The sequence below is a fragment of the Oculina patagonica genome, chromosome 3, assembly GCF_052425735.1.
Source record: "Oculina patagonica isolate OP01 chromosome 3, crgOcupat, whole genome shotgun sequence".
NCBI lineage: Eukaryota > Metazoa > Cnidaria > Anthozoa > Scleractinia > Oculinidae > Oculina > Oculina patagonica.
This window is the reverse complement of record NC_135760.1, coordinates 24,476,827-24,500,361: the sequence shown is the minus strand read 5'-3', so window position 1 is coordinate 24,500,361 and position 23,535 is coordinate 24,476,827. Positions and strand designations below refer to the sequence as shown.

The 23,535-nt window shown below is 39.8% G+C and overlaps 2 protein-coding genes across 3 annotated transcripts; one reads left to right on the top strand and one right to left on the bottom strand.

Moving 5' to 3' along the window:
• Positions 1 to 988: 988 nt before the first annotated feature.
• Positions 989 to 16,067, bottom strand: LOC144647167 (sin3 histone deacetylase corepressor complex component SDS3-like). 2 transcript variants are annotated; one of them, XM_078506924.1, is made up of 15 exons: positions 15,773 to 16,067; positions 14,647 to 14,848; positions 13,877 to 13,943; positions 12,970 to 13,025; positions 12,741 to 12,812; positions 7,747 to 7,766; positions 6,991 to 7,050; positions 6,354 to 6,450; positions 5,623 to 5,714; positions 5,117 to 5,200; positions 4,371 to 4,431; positions 3,971 to 4,049; positions 3,570 to 3,623; positions 2,658 to 2,688; positions 989 to 2,016 (listed from the first exon to the last, which is right to left on the bottom strand). In XM_078506924.1, the coding sequence occupies exons 1-15, from the start codon at positions 15,884 to 15,886 to the stop codon at positions 1,873 to 1,875; spliced, it is 1,233 nt and encodes a 410-aa protein (XP_078363050.1). In that variant the 5' UTR covers positions 15,887 to 16,067; the 3' UTR covers positions 989 to 1,872. The 2 variants fall into 2 exon arrangements, with proteins under 2 accessions (XP_078363050.1, XP_078363051.1); XM_078506925.1 differs by having other exon boundaries at positions 5,117 to 5,204; positions 5,627 to 5,714.
• Positions 16,068 to 16,169: 102 nt separating this feature from the next.
• Positions 16,170 to 23,535, top strand: LOC144647178 (vacuolar protein sorting-associated protein 29). The gene is made up of 6 exons (XM_078506940.1): positions 16,170 to 16,228; positions 20,175 to 20,249; positions 20,764 to 20,880; positions 21,527 to 21,634; positions 22,139 to 22,266; positions 23,179 to 23,535. The coding sequence occupies exons 1-6, from the start codon at positions 16,226 to 16,228 to the stop codon at positions 23,297 to 23,299; spliced, it is 552 nt and encodes a 183-aa protein (XP_078363066.1). The 5' UTR covers positions 16,170 to 16,225; the 3' UTR covers positions 23,300 to 23,535.

Here is a 23,535-nt window from a genome sequence, read left to right as displayed (position 1 = left end):
CTTTAGTTCACGCTGTACGGTGCGAATATCGATAATCAATTCTGGGTGTTTTTCCTTTAGCTTACAAGAGTTGACATCATTACAAGGGCTTTTCTTTTTGATGTTGTTGAGTTCGGCCTCTAATACGCGTCTTTCCGCAAGTAACAGCTTATCAGGAGACGGAAAGAACGAGTCCAAATCCTCAAATTTCATGTATTAAAGCCAGTGACCTTCGTGAGCGGAACCCTCTGTTTTCGAACTGGAGCGAAAGTCTTTCTAATTTCATGCTTGGAGATAATGATTTGAGCCACATATAAATTTCACTCTTGTCAGCCATGATCGGTATGTTTCACTCTCAATAAATGTACCAGCCTCGTTATGAAGTCACTTCGTGATTGGATGATGGCAAAAAAGCGGGAAAAAAGGCCTTGGTGTTCACGGTTCGAGTGTCCGCACTGTAAACGTTCGTGTAAACAATTTTTTTCAGAAAAGTGCTTATTTGTTGTTGACAAATAAGCACTGACGAAGGGATTTCCATTCTCGTCAGGGGCACAGTGACAACAAATAAGCACTTTTCTGAAAAAAATTGTTTACACGAACGTTTAATCTTTTTGAGAACTGGTTGGCACACCCCTTCTCCTGGAAGTTAACCCGTTACTTACCATTTAGTGCCGTTTTCACTCGAGTGTCGAAAGTAATTAGCGTTTGTTTTGGTTTTGCATTATTACGCTTAGTGATAAACTACTTTGAAATTCGAGAGAAAATAAAGTTTGTTTTGTTATGTTATGTTATGTAAAAAACTCGTGCCACTTTCTCGTCCAATCAGAAATAAAACCAAAACCAATCATGACTCGCTCGCATAGGCTTTCCCGCGCTTCCCGCCGGCTTCACGCGTTTGCTTCGAGTTTTGATTGGTTCAGTGGATTGCTTGTGTCCTATGTGATTGGCTAGAGTAATTCCTTTAGTTTTACGACACTCCGTTGAAAATCGCTCTATCATTATCATCATCATCATTGCAAAGTCTTTTATTACAGTTTAATGTAAATACTTTATTTACAATAATTGTCTTTTGGTAAACAAAATATGAAAATGCTTGTTTTACCTTTGTGTGGAAAGAGCTGACCAACAACAACAAAAGAAATAAACCCTGGCTACTTTCAGGGTCTCTGACTATGTATATCATTTTTTACAACATGTAAAATTAACCTTAAATTTGATGGAAAGCTGATAGTAATAGTTTTCCAAGGTAATAAAAAACCCAGAACATTAAATCCTTCCAAGCTGAATTTCCAATGTGTATAGAACCCAGAAGACGGTTCCCACTCTTTGAAAAGCATATTTCTTGGAAGCACTGAACGTTCTTCTCTTTTTTTTTTATCTTGTTACATTTCACTTTTAAAAATAGCCCACTTTCGATATTTCAAAATTCTAACACAGTACCCAGGCTTTCTGCCAAACTTCTATAAGTTGGTTTTGTTTTTATCCTGTTTTTTTTCTTCGTCTTTTTGTATCACGTCTTACAGGTATTTTACAGACTAAGGCATCTTAAAGAAAATCTTGGGGTCATGTGTTGAAAGTCGGCTATTTGTAAAGATCTTAGTCCCTTCCGAGAACGCCATAAAAACATTTTTATTTTGGCGTCAAGGAATTCCACTTCCTGAATCCAAAACAACATTGACAAGTCTAGTACTCAATATCTTGAGAAGAAATTAATTTACGTATTTCCTGGGATGTACATAGAAAAAGACTCATTGAGTCTTGTTTACTGCTGGTGCAGGTTTTCAAGTGTAATATACAAGGGAGTAGTCTTTAAACAAGTGTTATTTACTACTGGTGTGTGATATTAATATACTTATAATGATGTCATATACATGTAAAGTCTTTGAATGATTGTTACGTATTGGAGTGAGGTATCGATGGAGCAGAATTAATACTGTTATTGCTGTTGGCATTTTTCTTCTTGAGATGGAATTTCCCTTTCATGAGCGAGGAAATGTAAATTCTAACTTTGGTGTTGTCTGTCTTCTTGATCCATATCTAGAAGAGAACAGAAAATAATGGTGTTAACTTGGGAAACATCAAAATTGAACAAGTCAGAGCACAAGTTGGTACCCTGATAGCTTTTATTCCCTGAAATTATGAGTTGTAGGAACAAGAAAATACTTTTTTATAATACAAAATGTAGACATTCACTTGTGTCGGTTTGCTGTTACACAAAGAGTTACATTGTAAAGATTATTCAGGGCTCAGAAAAAGTTGTCTAGGACAAGAAGATTTTTCTGTCAGGCAAGTAATTTTCATTTTTACTGCAAGGAATTTCTCATCCCTGCCAGGCAAGTCATCTGCTAACAAAATCATAAATAAAATAAAATAAGACAAGCATATGACTGCCCTGAGACAGCAACATTTGTCTGAAGAGCAAGCTAAAATCCAAGTGTTTCTTGAGTCCTGATTATTTTCCTCAATTCCTGCTCTCAGTGTCCTCATGTATCACTTATTTTATCACAAACTTGTATTTGTGTTTTGTGGGATAAACGTTTATTATGCTTATTTGTTTTATTATGTGGATTGTCCATTTTCACTTGCTTTGCAAAAATGTAATCTTTGTGAAAATAAAATACCAGTATATTCAAAGGGTGTATAAAATAATCAAGTAAATATCTTAGTATGTGGCTTACCTCTGACTGGCCAACAGAATGGAGGGAACCACTAAAGGAGAAAAAAATATACATTTAAAATGTATTATGTAGGAATGGAAATACACCATTTCAAAACCCAAGCTCAAATCAAAATACCGGTATTATTGCGGTTTTCAATGAAAACTCTGACAATTCTCAAACTCAAACTCTGAAATTCAAAATCGAACTAACGATTGCGTTTTTCGCTGCTGTCAATCATAATTATGCCGACAGCCAATGTACCATAAAAAACAGAAACAAACAAAATGGATCAAAATCTACCAATCACAACTGACAGATGTGACCTTTTGACCCGGTTGAAGTGAACTTCTGTTTCCCGAGATTTCCACTAAGATGATTGACGGCAGCAAAAAGTGCAAACCGTTGGTTGATGATTGAATTTCAGAGTTCGCATTTCACTGAAAACCACAATAATAATCTCCCTAGTGATCACCATACATTCCTGTGAAAGGGAGTTACGGAAATTTGGATTTACCGGTACATCAAGAACAAAATCCATTTGTCACACTACTCCCCGTAGTCTTTATAACTAACAGTTTACTATTTCAACTTGGTTGATGCAAGGCACTGTGATAGTTAGGCACCTTGTGCATACAGACAACACAAGGGCAAAACCAGACTCAAATCCAGCAACTTCCAAACTCAAGTACAACCACAAAACCATTTAAATTAACAAAGGAAAGGGCTCATTTCCCTTCAGCATTGGAACTGACTGCATGGCACTAGCATTGCTTTATAAGCAACAGAGCAGTGTCTGTTTTATGTCTTGCCGGCCATTTGATCATAGAAAAATATACAGGAAAACATACAAGAAGAGCTAAACCCCTCCCCTCCCACCAGCTTCAATGGCTCTGTCTGCTCAAAAGTTAAGATCAGTTCTAGCAATCTCACCTGTATCTGCCGTTTTCTCTTGTCTCTACTACAAGACCGCATCCTTTGTGAAACCTAGTGGAACAAAAGCACCACTGTTATTGGCCCACTGAAGCTCAATACAAGTTTCAGTTTCTAAACACGTAAAAATGTCAAGCGTTAGTTTTCCTAGCTTTATAGAAAAAAAATTATTTGCAGGACTTTTTAAACTGGTAGATTTCTATGAAAACAACAATTATTAGATTATTCATTCTTGACATTTTTTATTCTTGAGCTCATAATGTAATTGGTAATAAGTGATTTACTAGATAAATGGAATCTTAACAGTAATACCACTTTGTTGTCTTGACTACAGTGTAGTTCAAAATTTATGTTTTATTTGATTGTTAAATAAGGCATGCATTTGATAAAAATATATTTACCATTTCTTATCATAGAAAAGCTTTCCATCTTCAGATCGGACTTCAATAGGGTAAGAGTTTTCTGTGTGAGAACCATTTCCTGGAGATTATTTTAAAACAAAATTAAAATCAACATCAGGTAATGCTCACTTATCAGCTATCTTGACAAATGCATCTCCTACCTTGTGCTGCTATATTTGACAGGGTTTCTTATTGATGTCATTGAAACAATCATTTCAATCGTACATAGAAATCGATGAAATGTATGTAGCTACAGAAAAAATGGCCTAGCATATCACGCCACCTCTGACTTCTTTACTTTATGTTTCATATATTCTTCAGTGACCTAGTGTACATGAAAGAACAAACTTTATGACATTATTACAATGGCTGTCTCCCATACGCTTGACATTAAACACACCTGAAGAGGTCTTAATGCGGCTTGTTCCTGTTTTGTTCTGTGATTGAGCTTGAGATGATACCTATAGAACATACATGTAACATGAGAAATCATTACTAATGGAAATAAACTTCACTGGTTTTACAAATAATATGCATGGCAAAAAAACCCCAGTAAAATGCCTGCAAGTATTGTCTTCAAAACCATTGAATAAAAGATTTATTACTCTACTACATTTTTCTTGTCATTTTGCTCTAAAATGGGGCACTACAATGTAATACTGAATGCTACACTGTAATAACATGCCATATTTTGTGTTTTCCTGACCTTATATATTAGACTCTACAGGGTTAATCACTGCCTCCCCTTCCCTTGACAGCCACCCCAGTAAATGTTAAGAAATTACATCTGTTCAATGACATTCACGGCAAGGTGAGTGACCACAAAGGATCAAAGAACCTCAGCTAGGCATGGCCACAGAACAAAGAATATTCAATGTAGGTTGCAAAAAGAGAGGATTTTCCAGCTAGCCCTTGCTAGCACAAGTTGAAACATTTGTGTGCTAGCTGAAGGCGTATCTCAGTGTCCTTACTTCATCTGCCAAATAAAAAGTCCAAAAACTTAACCTGCCCATCGGGCAAGTGATTAATAAAATTGTCTAGCCTAACAGGAAAATCTACTAGCCCCAGGCTACTGGACAGGATGTTTTTAGCATGCTGCAATGGCAAAAAAATAAATAAATAAATAACAACAACAACATTTTCTACCTCGCCAGGAAGGGAGACCAACTTGTTGAGTGCCTTTAAGTCTTCCATAATCTCTTCATCATCTAGCATATAGTTAATCTGGGGTAGGGTTAGTTAAGGCTATTATAAACAACAGAGGTCACTGTTCAAGCCTTAAAAAGCTTAAAATAAAGGTTTAAAAAAACCATATTCATTTCCATCATGGTGCAAAAGCAACACATGTGTGCAGGATGTTTGTCACATGAACCTAGTTTAAATGGTCTAGCCACCACAAGTCTCCTCTAGCTCAGCTTGGTAGAACTCCCGAAGTACTAATCAGACAGGTCATACACCAGTAGGTTCGATTTCTGTTCCGGGCACTCCAAATATAAATTTCATTTTCAGAGTATGCCTGTGTTGTGAAAACCATCATCTTTCACATTTTACTTAACAGAATATGTGTAATATCAATACAGCATGACTATACAATAACAAAAACTCAGATTTCCTTAATGAACAAATTAAATGGTGTGAATTAAAAGGATATGAGAGGTTTTCCTTCTTTTCTCGGGAGCTGGTAATGGATCATTGGGTCTTCTTCTAAGTTTTCTTGTGACAGCAGGCTTCACTTCCACAGAATCTACACAAACAGCAACATAAAAAAGCCATCAACAAATTATAACTCCTTTATGACAGAGTCAAATTAATATGCTTCGGTAATTACTTGACATTCTCTGTCTTTGCTATTCTTTGAACGCACGATTTTGGAGTTGAAATATTAAAAATATCTTTGTTTACTGCTATAAATTTCGCTGAAATCTCAGCCTCGTCAGGCATGTTCTAGAATCCAAGATGGCGGAACATGCCTGACAAGGCTGAGATTTCAGCGAAATTTATAGCAGTAAACAAAGATATTTTTAATATTTCAACTCCAAAATCGTGCGTTCAAAGAATAGCAAAGACAGAGAATGTCAAGTAATTGCCAAAGTTTGTCTAATTCTTTTATCGCTTTGACGAAAGAACTTTCTGAAGCACAAATTAATATGGCTGAACATAAAAAAGAAGTCTGCACATCCTAATGGCTATATACCTAGTGTATCACTAATGAAAATTTGGAGCAGTACTTTCATGTGGTACTGTTGATTTGGTGTACAAAAGGTGGTTCTAACTTTCTATCTGACCAATTAATAAAAGACTCTGAGACTTGAAAGTGAGACAATATCTTTAAAGCATTTTTTACCCAAATATGATGCAAATTCCACTAAAATCTTGCACTAACCTCCAGTAAGCTCCATGGATACTCTCTCTGTCTCTATGACCTTTTTCTTTTCTTGTAGCTCGTTTAAGAGTGTCTCTTTAAGTTCCACTTGCTTTTGCTGTTGGAATCGAAAAAATAAAACAGCTCAATAGAGTAACTGCACAATCTCCTTCAGTTCAAAGTCTTGGAATGTTTTAAATTCTCCTTACTGTCTACCACACATTTATTTTAACATTAGCTTTGAGAATTTTGAAATGCATTACAAAAGTTACCCTGGTTGGGGGTTTCCATTTGCTCACACCAACTGTCTGCTTCATGGTGTAAATAAAGACTAAACCAACTTTGTTTAACAAGGGTAGTGCATAACAGCCTTGCAAACGACAAACCTATGGCCCTTGGCATCCTGATGAAAATTGGAATTTAGAAGTGTTGGTTTTTGTGATGTGGGAAAACTGGAGAAAAACCCTTGGAGCAAGGATGAGAATCAACAACAAATTCAACCCGAATTTGATGCCGGATCTGGGAATTTAACCCAGGCCACATTGGTGGGAGGCGAGTGCTCTCACCACTTCACCATCCCTGCTCCCCCTAAAATGTACCTCTACTTTCAGGATAAACTAAAGGTTAACAGCTCACAGTATATAATTATTCAGCTTACCTCATATTCTTCTTGTGCTGCCTTCTGTTCACGGATGTATTCTTTCTCAATTAGCTCAATCTAGATCAAACAATGATCACAAACAGTAATGTAAAACACTAGCTGGCTTTTATTTAGCTTATGTGTAAGATAATCTTTAAGGAAAAGAAAGATTCATTCAGAATAAAAAACAAAGAGCAGAGAAAATTTGGCACGTAATTTTTGGGGTGACTTGATTAAAATAGGGGATTTTTGGGGGTATTAAAAACGAACTTAAGTGCCTTGGCGCGGCCTTGGCGTATTTATGGTATGATGAATAAACAAACACGAGCGTTCAATTTTTTATAGTTTTTTTTGTTATATTATTGCCCCTCTTGGCAATTTAGGGGTAATTTGACAAGGGATTTTTTTGGGGGGGTTATTTTTTGGTCCAGGGATTTTTTTGGGTAATGTCGGAAGACTTAGGGATTTTTTTGGGTCCTGAGTTTTTCCTCCATTCGATCATCCCCGTCATTTACAAGCCGGAGTACCCCCCCCCCCCTGGGGAACAACCCCTGTCATTATTGTGATTATTGTCTCCTACTAGTTCATACTTTTATTGAATATAAACAATACAAATGAATCACAACACAATGTGTTGCTAAACTCTAAATTAAAATTAAAAAGTTTGATAGAAGTTGTAAAAGGTTGAGTGGGTGGGGACACTAAGAGAGTTTTTTTCATAAATTAAATACAGTGCTCATTGTTATTAAAGATGAAACAAAATTTAATTCATACCTCATACTTCCTACAGATTTCTGCAAGTAAAAGCAAGAGAAAAATACAAGAAAAATAGTAAGAGCAATTCATAATTTACACTGCAATGTGAAGATATGCATGCAATCATTGCAGTTGCATTGCAATTATTGCAAACAAGAATGAAATAAAGTTCAGGGCTTTTTTGTGATTTGAGCTCACGACTTTCATATATTTTTAGTGGAATGCTCTACAAACTAAGCTACGATTTTGTGCATTATTTCAGGGCATGTGCATCTATGATGTTTCCAGGGGAGGAATAGAATCATGTTGGTACGTTATGCACAGTGGAATTTGTTGTGTCTCGCGGAATTGAATAAGTCAAACTGGTACAACACAACAAGGTTTAATCAAACATGGCGGCTCAATTCAACAACAGGCGCACATGGCATGCGTGCGCATAATAGTAACAAAACCGCAGACCATCATGTGCGGCATAGCATTCCTCCCCCCTTAAATCACAATCCATTAATAACGGACAAGTTCAGTTCAGTTACAAGTTCAGTCTCTCTGGTGGCTTCCGTAGCCGAAGGGGATAACGTCTACATGGTGGTGTTGCCGGACTGCTAACCATGGTTTCGCTTTGACTGCTGAGAGGGCTGTCAGGGGTGTTGTCCACATGTGTATCTTTGGTCAATGGTTTGTCGATGCCAGTCATAGTGGGAGCCTGTAATTCTTCATTCTCCACACTGCTTGCTGATTGTGGTGTTGCTGTCAACACTGCTGGGTTTAGTTGCGGTGTGTACTGTTCCTTGTTAAAGGTTGGAGTCACTGCAGACTCTCTGAGCTGATCAACATGTCGTCGCCATACTGTATTGGGTGCGACCCTGACTTCATAGGACAAGGGTCCCGAGTGAGCTGTGATGATACCCGGAACCCACTTGCTTCCAGCTCGGTAGTTTCGGGCAACGACAGCTTGGCCTACCTCTAGCTTTCTGGTAGGGCTGTGACTTGACTGTAACTCTTGATCTTGCTGTTTGTCTTCCACTCGCTTCCGTAAGTTAGGCTTCAGTATATCAAGCCTTGTCCTGATGTTTCTCCCCATGAGGAGCACAGCTGGCGTCTCTCCAGTCAAGGCATGTGGGGTTGATCTGTAGGCCAGCAAAAAGTTTGCCAGCTTCCAAGAGATAGATTTCTTTTCCGTCAGCGCTGCGCGGAGAGCTTGCTTGAATGTCTGTACAAAACGTTCAGCCATTCCATTTGTGGCTGGGTGGTACGGAGCTGACTTAATGTGCTTAATACCATTACTTCTCATGAATGCTTCGAATTCATCTGCTATGAATTGAGGTCCATTATCACTTACAAGCTGCTATGGCAAGCCGTGTGTGGCGAAGAGCTTTCTTAGTTCCTCAATTGTTCTGCTGGCAGTTGTAGTAGTCATCGGTATCACTTCGGGCCATTTAGAATGTGCATCTACAGCAATCAGAAACATAGTTCCTAAAAATGGGCCAGCAAAGTCAACGTGGATGCGTTGCCATGGGCGTGCTGGCCACTCCCATGAGTGCAGCGGAGCGGTCTTAGGGTTGTTCTGGATAAGTTGACAGCCAGTGCACCCTTTTGCTACTTCTTCAATTGCTTTGTCCATCCCTGGCCACCACATGTAGCTCCTGGCCAAGGCCTTCATCTTAACAATTCCAAGGTGGCCTTCATGGAGTTCAGCTAACAGTTGTGCCTGGTACTTGGATGGGATTATTACTCGTGAACCGCACATAAGGCAGCCATCCTGTATGGTGAGTTCATCTTTCCTCCTCTGAAATGGCTCCAGATCCTTCTCACTAACGGTTGGCCACCCTTGCTTTGTGTTTTCCACCACACGTGACAAAACCGGATCTCTCTGAGTTGCTTGACGGATCATATCTGCATTGACTGGCAGCACTTCTATCTGTGATACTTGAAAAATCTCCACTGGGTCATCTACTTCCTTGTCGCAGACTTTCGTTAAAGGTAGGCGTGACAATCCATCCGCGTTTCCATGTTGGGTTGTGTTCTTGTACTCAATACTGTACTCAAACCCTGCTAGAAACAACGCATAACATTGCAAGCGAGCAACTGTCATTGCTGGTATTCCTTTCTTGGGATTAAAAATTGAGGTCAGGGGCTCATGATCTGTCACGAGTGTGAAATGACGACCAAACAGGTAAAGGTGGAATTTCTTCACTCCCCAAACCAAGGCTAAGGCTTCTTTATCAATTTGGGAGTAATTCCTTTCTGCTTTGGTTAGGGTACGTGATGCGAAGGCTATGGGTCGCTCTGAGCCATCCTCCATGATGTGCGATAAAACTGCCCCGATTCCGACTGGTGAGGCGTCAAAGGCTAGTCTCAAAGGCCTTCCTGGATCATAATGGGTGAGTACCATATCTGATGTGATTAGCTTCTTTACTGAGTGGAAGGCCTCCTTGCACTCTGTAGTCCACTTCCATCGTTTTGCTTGCTCCAAGAGCCCGTTAAGGGGATTGAGTGTGGTGGCAAGGTTTGGCAAGAACTTGTGGTAATAGTTTACTAGGCCTAAGAATGAATGGAGTTGCTGGACATTCTCTGGTCTTGGGGTGTTAACAACTGCATTAATTTTCTCTTGGGTCTTGTGTAATCCATGCCGGTCTACTTCATGCCCACAGTAAGTGATCTTCGTCTGGAAAAACTCGCACTTCTCGCGGTTTGCTCGTAGGCCATTTGCTTGTAGCCTCTTCAGTACTTCCTCCAGATTGTCGAGGTGTTCTTTGTCATCTTTTCCTGTGATAATCATGTCGTCTAGGATGCAACTAGTTCCTTCGACCCCTTCTAAGATTTGATCCATGGATCTCTGCCAAATTGCTGGGGCTGAGGTGATCCCGAATACTAGGCGGTTGTATCGGTACAACCCCTGATGGGTGTTAATCGTCAAGTACTCTCGTGACGCTTCCTCCACTTCCATCTGATGGTAGGCCTGTCTGAGGTCAATCTTGGTGAACTTCTGTCCTCCTGCCAGCTTAGCGAATATGTCATCGATGCGTGGAAGTGGGTACTCCTCTGTCTGAAGCTGGAGGTTAACTGTGGTCTTATAGTCGCCACAAATTCGAACTGTGCCGTTTGACTTGGCAACTGGCACAATAGGCGTCGCCCAGTCGCTGAATTTCACCTTGTGCAGTATGCCTTCTCTTTCTAGACGTTTCAGCTCCACCTCGACCTTAGGTTTCATGGCGTATGGGACAGGCCTTGCTTTACAAAACTTTGGTTGACTGCCTTCCTTCAATGTCAGTTTCGCCTTGGCTGACTTGAGTGTGCCGATCTCATCCTTAAACACTTCACTGTAGTCGTCTAGGAGTCTCTCTAATTTCTTTTGGTTGTCTTGTGTCGGCTGTTCTTTTGAAATAGCACAGATCCTTTTCCAATCGAGTTGTATCTGGTGTAGCCAATCTCTTCCAAACAACGCCGGCCCTTGTGTCTTCACTACATACAATGTTAAGTCCTTGACTTGGTTGTTGTGTTCCACACGAACAAGTAGTTTGCCTTCTGGTGTTATCTTCTCTCCTGAGTAGGTCTTCAAAATAGCGGTAGTGTCAACCAGCGGTGTGTCTGGGAAGGATTCCTTGTACGTCTCCAAGGGGAGTGTAGATATCGCTGAACCTGTGTCTAGTTCCATCTTCAGTGTGTGGCCATTAACTTTTGGAGTCACCCAGATGACGTCACCAAATACCCCATGGTTAACATTGTTGACTTCTAGGGATGCCACCAAGCTATCATCACGCTCATCATCTACCTCGAACGAGTGAAGATTGGGGTTCTCGTCCTTTCGTCTTCGGGTAGGGTTCTGACTCTTTCCCGAGCGGCATACTCTTTGGATATGGCCCAGCTTCCCACACTTTCGGCACGTTTCATTCCTGAAGTAACACTCGGCTGATTCATGTGTACTACCCCCACATCGATAACAATGAGATTTTGATTTGACATCATCTTTCCCTTTTGGAACTCTGTCGGTATCCTTGTTTATTTTGTTGACTTCAGACTCTTTGTTAATGTTACCCTGCAATTCTTGTGTGTCTTTCGCTGCCGCTTCCATTGCTAAGGCAATTTCTGACGCTTTGGCCAATGACAAATCTGGCTCGGAGAGCAGCCTTTTCTGGATAAGTTCATTGTGTAGTCCACACACTAGTCTATCTCTTAACGCGTCATTTAAGTTAGTTCCGAACTCACAATACAGCGACAATTTCTTTAATTCAGCAAGATAAGTACAGTGTACTTACGGTTTCACCTTCGAGTTGGTTCCTTTTGTGAAAGCGGAATCGCTCTGCTATAAGCAGTGGTTTTGGTGACAGATGCTTCTGTAGTGTTTCTACGATAGTCTTGAAAGACAGGCTGGATGGCTTGGCTGGGGCGGCCAAATTGCGTAGTAATCCATACGTTTTGTTTCCCATTAAGCTTAGCATTACGGCCACTTGCTTTCTTCCTTGATTTCGTTGGCGATGAAGTATTGCTCTATACGTTCCACATAGGCGTTCCAATCGTCGTTCGTTTCGTCAAACGCTTCAATCTTTCCAATCGGCATAGTGGCGAAAGCTCAAACTTTCTCTGGTTGCTGCGTAGGGTCTAAATCCTCGTCGCCAATCTGTTGTGTCTCGCGGAATTGAATAAGTCAAACTGGTACAACACAACAAGGTTTAATCAAACATGGCGGCTCAATTCAACAACAGGCGCACATGGCATGCGTGCGCATAATAGTAACAAAACCGCAGACCATCATGTGCGGCATAGCAGAATTCTGATTCCTTGAACCACCAAAAGAAACAAAAATTGGTCGGAATATTAGGAGTTCCCAAAATCAAGGGTAAACTACAATGGTCCACTGAGTGAAGCAAATTTGATTCTGATAAACGATTAGAGTTGGCCATCACCTGTTTCCTGTGCACAGGCTATCACGATTCCACTGTAGAACTGTATCACAACGTGAATACTTCCTTGACATTCACATGCTTTGAAATTCAAGTATGACAATACCATACCTGCAATAAGGAGTCTCTCAGTCCTCAGTGCGTCAAGTTTATTCAGCCTCTTGGCATACTCAGTGTGTTTACCTGACATGGAACAGAACTTGCATCAGCGACCTTGACCAAAATATCTAATCACGTGACATAAACAGTGATTTGAAATTCTTTATGTGTACGACTCCCTGAGCTACATGTAAATGATACTCATTAAAAAAAAATAGAAATCATGATTTTAAAATGTTACCAGTGTTTAAAAGTTGCAATTGTTGTTTAAAATCTTGTAACTTTTCTTGATACATTCTGAAAAAAGAAAAGAAAAGCAGCTTACAGTTTACCACAGATTAGCCTAACAGTTGGCAGGTACATATATCCAATTATACAAATGTATGTCCATGGGTAGGGAAAGGCACCGTACTTTCAGCGCAACGGTATAACACACAGGCTATGCAAGTCTTGAGCCCAGACACTGCAATGAAGAGTTTACAATCCTTCTATCATAAATAGGATTTGCTCATTCTCCTCCCTATAGGCCACAACCCTTTTTTTCGAAGCCAACAATTAAGGTACCCAATAAGATTCTTTAATTCCACCATTCCGATCAAAATATTCTCTTAATTCCATAATCCTGATGGTTTTCATTGGCTCATCCCGATCCCGACCATATTTTTTGAGTCCCTTTCCGCAAAGATAAAAGGCCCTTTTATCAGGTGCAAAGTGGCACAAGCAAGCCCAAGCCATATTAAATGCTTAACACGGCATTTTCTGACATTCTCGAAGACGACAACTTGATTTCCTTACCCACATATCAGTTTTTTAAAGTGTCATTTCCTGATTCCAATCTCATAAAATTGCCACATCCCATGTCCCATTCATAATTGCAATCCTGAATCTCACTTCCCTTTTCCTGTAAAATCCCGGATCCCAGCCTTTAAATAAGCCAAATCCTGGGTCCTGAAAGACCCATTGGAGGCCCTCAAAAATTGCAACCAATAGCCAGTTCTACTTTGAGAGTCCATGATTCTTGGCCCTCCAGCAAGAGGTTTTGATTCTTGGTGCTAATTGAAATGTTCAAAGTCCTGACGACTAGAGTGGGATTCAAATAAAAGACTTGTGCCAATTCTACATGTAAAAGTAGAGAATGGATGACTTACTGTTCCTTCATCTCAGTAAACTCTTCTTCAAGCTTTGCCATGTCAGTTTCACTCGCATCTTCTGTATCTAAGATTTAATATTACCAAAATAATTATTAAAATAATTTCATTATTCGGGCATTGGGTTAGAGGGCTAAAATGGAAAATTAAGTGGGCTAAAAATTATATATTTTAGCCTAATGCCGTGGACCAATCAGAACAAGAAAAGTAAGGAAGTCAGCCAATCAGAGCTGAAAACCATCCAACTCTACCAGATTATCTGGGAGTCTCACAGAAACAGACCAAATCTTTTGGTCTCCAGTAAGGTTTACCAAATCTCCTCAATATCGAGGAAAGTGCTTCCAACAGGAGCTTTCTCACTTATTTTGGCCAATTTTGGAGGAAATGCATTTTTGTGGATGAATAATCTATTTTCTGGTGGGGGGAGGGGAGGTTGAGAATGAGGTACCTTAACGCAAAATTACTGAAAATTGGCAGTCTCCCAGATTTTCGAATTTTTAGGTTGACATCTCTGCTGTTGCAATCAGTTTATTGTTTTCTTGTGAAAATATGGGAAATTTAAGTATCACATTTATTTAACTGCATTCATTTACTATTTAAACTAAGCAAATCGTTAGCACCGCTAATCAGAAAGTATCAAACATGAACATGACATTTTTCGTAAATTCATAATGTAAACATGATTGGGTTCCATGACAATATAGCGTGCAAAATTGACAATTTCCAGCAGCATTGTACAATTGTTACTATCATTAATGCACAAACTATACCTTCGTCTGATTCATTCATTTGGAAAAATCCTCTGTCCTCATCGTCATCGTAAATGTCAGAGCGGTTATCATCAAAACTCGCCTCTCGGTTGAAGACTGCCGCCATCTTTTTTATCCTTCCCGATGTCCTTGTTGCGCATGCTTGGTTGGCGAGTACGCTGTCCTCGGAAGAATCGCTTCGGGGGCTCACGCTTCTTCCAGACTGAAACAAGAGAAAACAATTTTTCTAAACTAAATACCACTACATGTTAGGAAAGTGTTATCGATGAGAAATTCCATCAATTCTCTCGTTATCTTTCTACAAAATTGTGTCACGCAGCTTTGCCAAATAAACTTTTGAACAACGGGTACCCGTTGGAATTTTTTTGAAGACGGATCTTGCCTGTCCTTTGCTTTGACACGACATCAAAGTGCGCGCAGTAAATCGAGTCACAGCTGATTTTTGAGGACTAAAAAATTAAAATCGTTAGCAAACGATTGTGCCTTCACGAAATTTTCTCAAACTTCAGATTGTATTTGATCAGGTTTTTCGTTTTTTCCTGCAATCACCTCAAAGACGCTAGTGCATAAGCGAGCAGAAAATTTATTTAAACGAAAATATCTTGGACGAGCAAATCCTGTACTCAAGATCTGGGCAAACCAGGGTAGACCTTGACTACCTTGAAGTCAATCGGGCAACTGAAAATCAGCACCAGGCTTGAAACAGAAAGATTTTTGAGTAAGAGGAAAAAACATATCTGGCCGAGAGCATATCACTTAGAAACTGCTTGCACAGTATAGTCTTGGGACCTCCATATAAACTAAACCAAAAGCTATAGATCGATCGACGCCAAAACAACTATTTCATTTATGAAAATTCTAAGGAAATAACTTCAGCTCTTGTGCTTTACACTAAAATAAGTAAGAAATTTTGGGAAAATGCTGCTTTACAGCTGTATAAAAAAATAGTTGAAGTAAAATATAAATAAAGGAGGGTATAGCTTCAGACATAAATATGCCACCGTTCATAAAGAAGGGAAGAACTAGAACTGCGTCCCACGCAAAAGTCGGAAAAGTCTGAGAAAATATTCGAATCGTACTGTTAAAGAAAATCGAAATGTTCTGAGAAATTGCAACTATGACTAACCTTTTTCCCCTTGTTCCCAAGCTTGGTTTTTCCTTTGACAGCACTCACACTGGTTCTCTTTCGTCTGATTTTCTTGTGGGATTTCGTGGCTTCGACTCCTTTCAATTTGGGCATCTTACCGTCGTCGAGCACAGCCGAACAGAAACTTTGATTTCTATTTTCCAACAAAGCACAAAGCTTTACTCAGTGCGATTTATCTAGGATAATCTGCTTTCTAGCGGTTGCTATTGGGGGAATAAAAGGACGAAAAACCCGTCTGAAGCTTCAGTCAGATGCAGTCTTGCCCGCGAGTGAAATTTGTTGGTTACATTTCCTGCCACTATTTTTAGAACGAGCTTCGTTGATTGGCTCGCTGTTCGAAATTCACTTCCGGTTCCTTCCTCCGTGCCGAGTGACCACGCCATCCCGGAGAAGGTTGGTACTTCGATCGCGAATCTCGCAAAAGCTGACAAGATGGTGAGTTGTTTGTGTGAATTTAGGGACGTAATATTCTATATCCTGCCCTTCTTTTGTTCCGAAGAAAGCATTCGTCTTTCAGCTTTATATCACGGTAATGTAATGCGTCTGGTTATTTCTTGTTGAAGCATATTTTCAGCCTGCACGGCAACTTGCAAAGACGCTAAGACTAGCTTACTACTTTCGCTGGTATTGCAACCTTTCCTTCCTCAGCTCCGATGTAGAGCTTTGAAATTTGTTTAAATTTAATCCTTACACCAGGCAATGAATATAGCGTGAAGCATATATACGGGGAAAGAAAAGTAATGTTAGTATAAGGGGGGAAATGTAAATTAAAATCCCCAGGGAATGAAACATCAAACACGGAAACGTGGGGGAGGGGGAGGGGGGTGGAGAAGCTTAAGAAAGCGAGAATAAGGATTCCTTTCCTAAAGGCACACTACTTCAAAGTAAATAATCTGTTGATTCACCTTTTCCATTCAAAATGTAATGTGATATTTCTATGCAGTGATGCATGTGATTTGTGTGCCCTAATAATCAATTTTGGGCTAAACTGCAGAATACCCTGCAACTTATTTGCCTCTTGTTGAAAAGCAATAGTTCCTATTGTTTTCTGTCTCATTTTGGTGAATCTCAGTTCCCTGATATTCTTTAGTTGTTCCAAATTTTGAAAATTTCCTTTGCCCCCTTTCACTGAAGTGGAGGGTGAAGGTTCAAAGAGATCTGGATTTTCTTGTACAACCAGCATGTCAACGATGTTTTGGTGGTAGGAGGAACAAAATTGACTGTCTGATGTCAAAATATTCATGAATTTGGATCCAAAATCATAGAAACTGTTATTTGGAAAAAAAAAAAACATTTTGGGGTTTTTAAACTGTTTTGAGTGTATAGCTGAGCAAAGATGCAGTGATGGCAAAAGCATCACTATATCTACAATGTCCATGATTAATCTGGACAAGGCTAGTTAAGACAAATGCAAGTTTTACACAAATGATTCCTTTTTTGAATGCCACAACTAAAAGAACTCCTCAAATTTTGTTATTCCCCTTCCCCCATTCAGTGTTGCTTAACCTTGTGAGGCATGATTTTTTGATGAAAACATCATCATGGGATGGAAAATGGGAGAGAGAAAAGCAGCATACTCAATATTACCTCAAATCTGTCTGGAAAAAGTGTCTTAATAGTTCTGTCCAGGTTTGGTGAGTGCTTGGAACAAACTAGCAGGTTGCAGATATTTTACCAGTACCGTAATGATTCGATTTAGCGCCCGGGGCGCTTATTTACTTTTTGCACCTCGAGGGAGGGCGCTTATTCGAGAGAGGGCGCTTATTCGGGACAGGGCGCTTATTAAATTTTTCGAGAAACAGCTAAATGTTCAAAACAAAACTTTAATAAATATTAAAATAACCCATGGTAACAAATCGGTTGAAAGTCCAGTTACAGTACTTTTGAAGGTATTGTTCACTTTGGCAATAAATGTACATGTACCGGTAGGTGAATGTTCCGTGGTTCATGAGTTCTTCGGTATTGTAAACTAACGAAAACACAAACTATAACAACAACAATTCAAAACAGCAACTTTTCAAAACACTGAATTGGTTCATTTTAACAGTAACATATACGATATACGGTGAATGGTCCGTTACAATATCGAAGGGATCCTTATCGCGTGAATTGCTCATTGCTTGTTGAACAACCTTGAGCCGTTCTAGCCCTACATGGCATGGCTGATTTTCCTTGAAGCAGTGAATTTGTCCGTCCTCTGATCCATCCACTGCAACGGTTAGCGCACAGCTGTTGAATGAATTGATAATCATTGTTTTGTCCAAGCCATCCCACGCCTCAAGGACCTCTCTCCGGGGTGGAGCACGCATGTTTCCTGCTGCAGTGAAAGAGTGGGCCTCGCCAGCCATCCATTCATCATATTTCTCTGTGACATTTGCTTTAAAAGGCTTATTCCAAACCACGTCGGGCGCCTGTATGTATTTCGTACAACCCCCTGGGATGATTAAAGGATCTATCTTTGACGTGCGTAGTTCTTGTTTGACTGTTTCCATCACATGGCACTTGAACGAATCCCACGCCAAGATTCTTCGGGTGAATGAAAACTTCCCCAGAACATTTCTTACCCAGTTAAGGGTCAGTTCTTCGTTCATCCACCCATTGTGAGATGATGCTACAACGCATTTAGCCTTGAATTCTTCATTGAGTAATTTGGATTCTCTCTTAGCACCGGGAAAGACGATGAAAGGCTTCAATTTCGTTCCATCTGCTTTCGCTGTTAAGCAAACTGAAACCTTTGTCTTCTCGTGACCAGTTGTTTTCATGGATATCGTGTTGTGGCCGATGGAATCAACAGTTGTGTTAGAAAGCATGTCTTGCCAAACGGCTGTTTCATCCATTGCTATAATGTCACTGTCATTGTAGGAGAACTTTTCACGTAGCCGTCTTGCTTGTAACACGTATGCGATCAGTTTGTCAATAAGTTTTGCGGGATCCTTTTGGGATTCTGTTGTCTTGCACCGTATACATAACCCATGTCTGGTCATGAACTTCTGTACCCAACCAATGCTTGCCGTGAATGTTGGAGCAATTTCCATTTCCTTGCATTTCGCCTCGTGGAGAGACCTTGCTTTGTTTCTGATCATTTTCCTGGACACACGAAAACCATTAGAGCGTCGTGCTTGGACCCATTCCAATAATACTTCTTCAATATCCAGATCAAACGGCTTCCTTCCCGCGCCGTCAAGTCGCTTTCGCTTGCCACTACCAGATTCTAATTTACTCTGGTTTGCTCGCCACTCTCGTATTCTCTTCCGGTCTACGTTGAACTTCTTCGCTGCTTTATGGTTACTATTGCATTCCACAGCAAACCCTACGGCTTCTAGTTTAAATTCTGCTGAATAAGAATTGTTCTTTTTGCCAGCATGGGACTGAGAAGCATCAGCCTCCATGTTGTTACGCAAAGTGATCACTGTACGCAGCTGGATACGTGTAAGACAAGGTTTAGGGTTGCAAGTGAACGTGACTGCTCGAAGCTATTAATAATTCACCGTATTTAAGACAATGCAAACGATATACCGTAAATTACGGTTTGAGACAATCCGGGAAAGCAGCTACGCGCGGAAATTGACGATAGTAAATATCTACGATTATGGCTCGTTCTGACTATCACCTGATTTGGAATTCAATGTTTGTTTATGAAGTGGAATTTTCGTCTGTTATACGAGGTCATCATGTTTATAAAGCGACGTGGACTCCATTCATAGGAGAGTCTCTGGTGTGCAGGAGAGATGACCGTAAAGAGGCTAAAGAACACGATGAATACGCAGTTGGGACTTACCTTGAAGCTGATAACAAGCTTGTTGGGCATGTGCCAATGGAACTTTCCTTCCTTATATTCACATTTCTCAAAGCCCGCCATGGGAACACTGTACAGTTCAAAGTGACTGGATCAAGGCGACTGGAAAACGGTCTTGTTGTTCCTGGAACCTTCCTTGCCAGAACTACCAGCAGAGCAATAGCCACAAAATTTGAAGAAGAGATTATTCGTTTGAAGGAATTATGTACTCACATGGACATAACAGTTCAGAAACTCAGACGAAGACCACTTTTTTTGTAATGCATTAGTACGTACCGTATGTCAGCTATTAAAGGAAGATAAACCACATTTGATACGTCCTTTGAATGCACTGTAATATTAGAATAGGGGCGCTTATTAGAATAGGGGGGCGCTTATTAGAATAGGGGCGCTTATTAGAATAGGGGCGTTTAAAAATGGGGGCGCTTATTGGAATAGGGGCGCTTATTAAAAAAAACACATTCGAAGGGGGGCGCTAATTCGAAAGGGGGCGCTTATTTGAAGGAGGGCGCTAAATCGAATCATTACGTTATATATATTAATTTTATTCTAAGAGAAAAATAATCAATCCTTATTTCTCTACAGCTTGTTCTTGTGCTTGGAGACCTTCATATTCCTCATCGGCAACACAGTTTGCCTGCGAAGTTCAAGAAGTTGCTGGTAAGTTAGTTATGCAGGGCCTGGGGTATAATCTGTCATCATGCCAAGGTTGCCTGCAAGAGGCCTGTGCTTATATATCTGGGTTTTGTAGCATGGAGTAACAAGGAGTATTCGTGCCCCTCCCCTTCCCTGGATGGGATGCTAGTTGTTCCCAACTAGGCTACCCCCATTATTTTTGTTAGATTGCCCTGGAAAATATTATTGGGTGGAGAGAGACACTTTGAGATTGAAGTGTCATGCCCAAGAACACAACACAGTGACATTGGCCAGGGCATAAACTTGGATTGCTTGATCTGGGCTACACTAAACATTGTGTAAGCAAATTTTTGCAGCCAGTTTTTCATTGATTGCATTAGGGTCAAGTCTGTCAAAGTTAGATTGTCTGAAATGTTAAGTTGCAAACATACATTTGTAGTATGTGAATGTTTTCTAGTTTTGTTTAACTGCTGGATGCTTTAATTTAGCAGGTCATTTAAAAGTGAAATGTTGAGCTGTTTTTACTCTTATCCCTCAGGTACCTGGAAAAATACAACACATTCTTTGCACTGGAAATCTTTGTACAAAGGATTCATATGATTATCTAAAGACATTGGCCAGTGATGTCCACATTGTCAGAGGAGATTTTGACGAGGTACTTGATCGAAAAATTCTCATATTCTTCCATTTTGAAAATGTTGCCAACATGGCATAAAATGCAATATTTCATTGAGAATCCAACACAAAACAATTTAAAACTGGAGAAATATTCTTAGTGTTGCTAACGTCTGTGTAGTGTGAAGCCAAGAAGTGCAAGATTTCTGGTTCTTGCAAAGTGCAAATATGAGCTCCTGGTAAGATGATCATTTTTAATGGATCTGTGTCTTTAAATTGAATATATCATCATTATATTGTCATTATCATTTGCGAAACATGCATGTTCAGTTTTTCACACATTTGTCTGTAAATATCTCATTCTTACTTACAGTATTATATGGAAACTCAAAACATGACGGTATGGTGTTTAGAAAATGAGTGCATGAATATCCCTTAAATTTGATCAGTAGTATTGTTCACCAGTATCTTACATTAACAGTTGGTGAAAATTTTAATTGCATACACTGGCCCTTCTATGGTAAAGATATGGTTATTGGTATTATTTTTATTTGTGGTTCGTCATGATCAAACCGAGGCTGGCATAAAATAGGTAGACTTTTTACATTTGTCAATGAGCAAAAGTCAAAAATAAGCCAAATCCATTGAGCTGAAAAGCTTACCTGTAGTGTAACCTTTTGTTGCAGAACTTAGCGTATCCTGAACAGAAGGTAGTAAACGTTGGTCAGTTTAGGATAGGTGTCTGTCATGGACATCAGGTTGTTCCTTGGGGAGATCCTGAGGCACTCGCTATGGTGAGTGATGATTAGTGAAAGATCCATTGCCACACACAACCAATGACAAAGTAATAATATTGTTTGAACATTTCATCTGATTTTCTTTGTGAATGTGTCCTGAGCCTGAGTTAATGTAAACAAGAGTCACAAAAAGTTAAAGGATTGAACTTGCATGAGAGTTATTTTCTATAACGTTCAGTGAATGTGGGTCCAATGACAAAAACAAAAAGCTTTTGATGGCTTTCTAGAGAAAGTTGAGCTGGTTCCAATTTAGTGAGAGGGCACAAGATATCCCAAGAGTGCATTAGAATTTCTGGCAAGTGAGAGCAAGGGTTGAACCCTTGGCAAGTCTTTTCCTAATTTAGCCTGAGCCTTACAGTGATGTATGTCATACATGTACCCTCATCACTGCCTACTTCAAATCTTATTGAGACCTCCTGGATGTATATTTTTAATAGTCAAATAAAATGGAAAGCATAGCCCATGCCTTACAGTAGTGACAGTTGATATTATTCTATTCAGCTTCAGCGCCAGCTAGATGTTGACATCCTAATTTATGGTCACACACACAAGTTTGCAGCATATGAACACGAGGGAAGGTTTTATATCAACCCTGGTTCAGCTACTGGAGCCTTTAATCCACTACAAAGGTAAACATAATTTATGCTTTTGTTCAGTAGGACCCCTAAATGGTATCAGAATTCATTCAGGGTTATGTGACTCAAATTCATTTCTACCCCCAAGAGGTGCCAAATTTATTTTAGAATCTGTCATTTACAAGTAAGACTGGTGTACCTTCATCAGCCAAGAACCATGTCACACACAAAAATTGAGATTTTTGAAAATAGTGTCAGTTTCATTGACTTATAGCTGTCCTTGAAAACATACCCTATAGTTAAGAGGAAGCATTTTGTTGCAAATGTGAGCATATGAAATTAAGAACCTAAGCAGTACTAAAATATGTTTTCAACTGCTAAAATGTATGTTGACGTTTCTGTTATATGCTTATTTTTCCCTCTTCCTTCCAGTAGTGTAGCAGGTCTCAAAAGCTTGTAATTCTACTGGTCCTCAAGTGTTGCAGTTGCTATTGTTTTGGGGTTAGGGGCATTGTTTAAGTTTTTTTGTTCTATTGTTCTCTGGAAGGGTATGGGAGGCGCGGTGGCCTTATGGTTAGTGCGCCGGACCCCGGATCGAGCAGTCCGGGTTCGAGGCCTGGCCGGTTCATTGTGTTGTGTTCTTGGGAAAGACACTTAACTCTCATAAAGCCTCTCTCCACTCAGGTGTATAAATGGGTACTGGCAACATAATGCTGGGGGGGGGGGGTACCCTGCGATGGCCTAGCATCCCATTTAGGGGGGAGTAGAAATATTCCTAGCCGCTTAATGCTACAGAAACCGGGATAAGCTCTGGCAAGTATGGGTCACTTTGGCTTGAGGCTTCCCTCTGTGGAAGGGTAAAAAGCCATTCATGTGAGACATTGCAAAAGCTGCTACCCGACCTCTTCCTTCCCCTCCCTGTGTTATGAATAAACAAGTTAACACCAAATACTTTTTCTCCCTCAGTGACATTGTACCTTCGTTTGTGTTGATGGACATTCAAGCTGGTACAATTGTCACTTATGTGTATCAGCTGATCAAAGATGATGTGAAGGTGGAGAGAATCGAGTACAAGAAACCTGTATAAATTAATATTCCATCTTTATTTGTATTCACTTTTTAAGTCCTTATAATTACTATATATGCTGTCAAGTAGGTTTTAAAAAGAAGTTCTAGACTTAGGTGACTAGAAAAGATTTCACTAAACGCTGTTACTGCTGTAAAAAGAAATAGTAAGAGAATATCAAGAGAGCTGATGTATTAGCTACTATTGCTTACTAATAGATTGCTTCACTTTATCAAATTAAAGTTATCTTTTTTTTA

What these genes read in the sequence shown, in the direction of transcription:
- LOC144647178 (XM_078506940.1), top strand. An exon ending in TCAGAGGAGATTTTGACGAG is followed by an intron (nt 20,881 to 21,526) that starts GTACTTGATCGA and finishes CTTTTGTTGCAG; the next exon opens with AACTTAGCGTATCCTGAACA. An exon ending in GCCTTTAATCCACTACAAAG is followed by an intron (nt 22,267 to 23,178) that starts GTAAACATAATT and finishes TTTCTCCCTCAG; the next exon opens with TGACATTGTACCTTCGTTTG.
- LOC144647167 (XM_078506924.1), bottom strand. Translation starts at nt 15,886, where the DNA reads ATGCCCAAATTGAAAGGAGTCGAAGCCACGAAATCCCACAAGAAAATC. An exon ending in ATTGCAACTTTTAAACACTG is followed by an intron (nt 12,813 to 12,969) that starts GTAACATTTTAA and finishes GTTCCATGTCAG; the next exon opens with GTAAACACACTGAGTATGCC. An exon ending in AGAAAAGAAGGAAAACCTCT is followed by an intron (nt 5,201 to 5,622) that starts CATATCCTTTTA and finishes TAACTAACCCTA; the next exon opens with CCCCAGATTAACTATATGCT.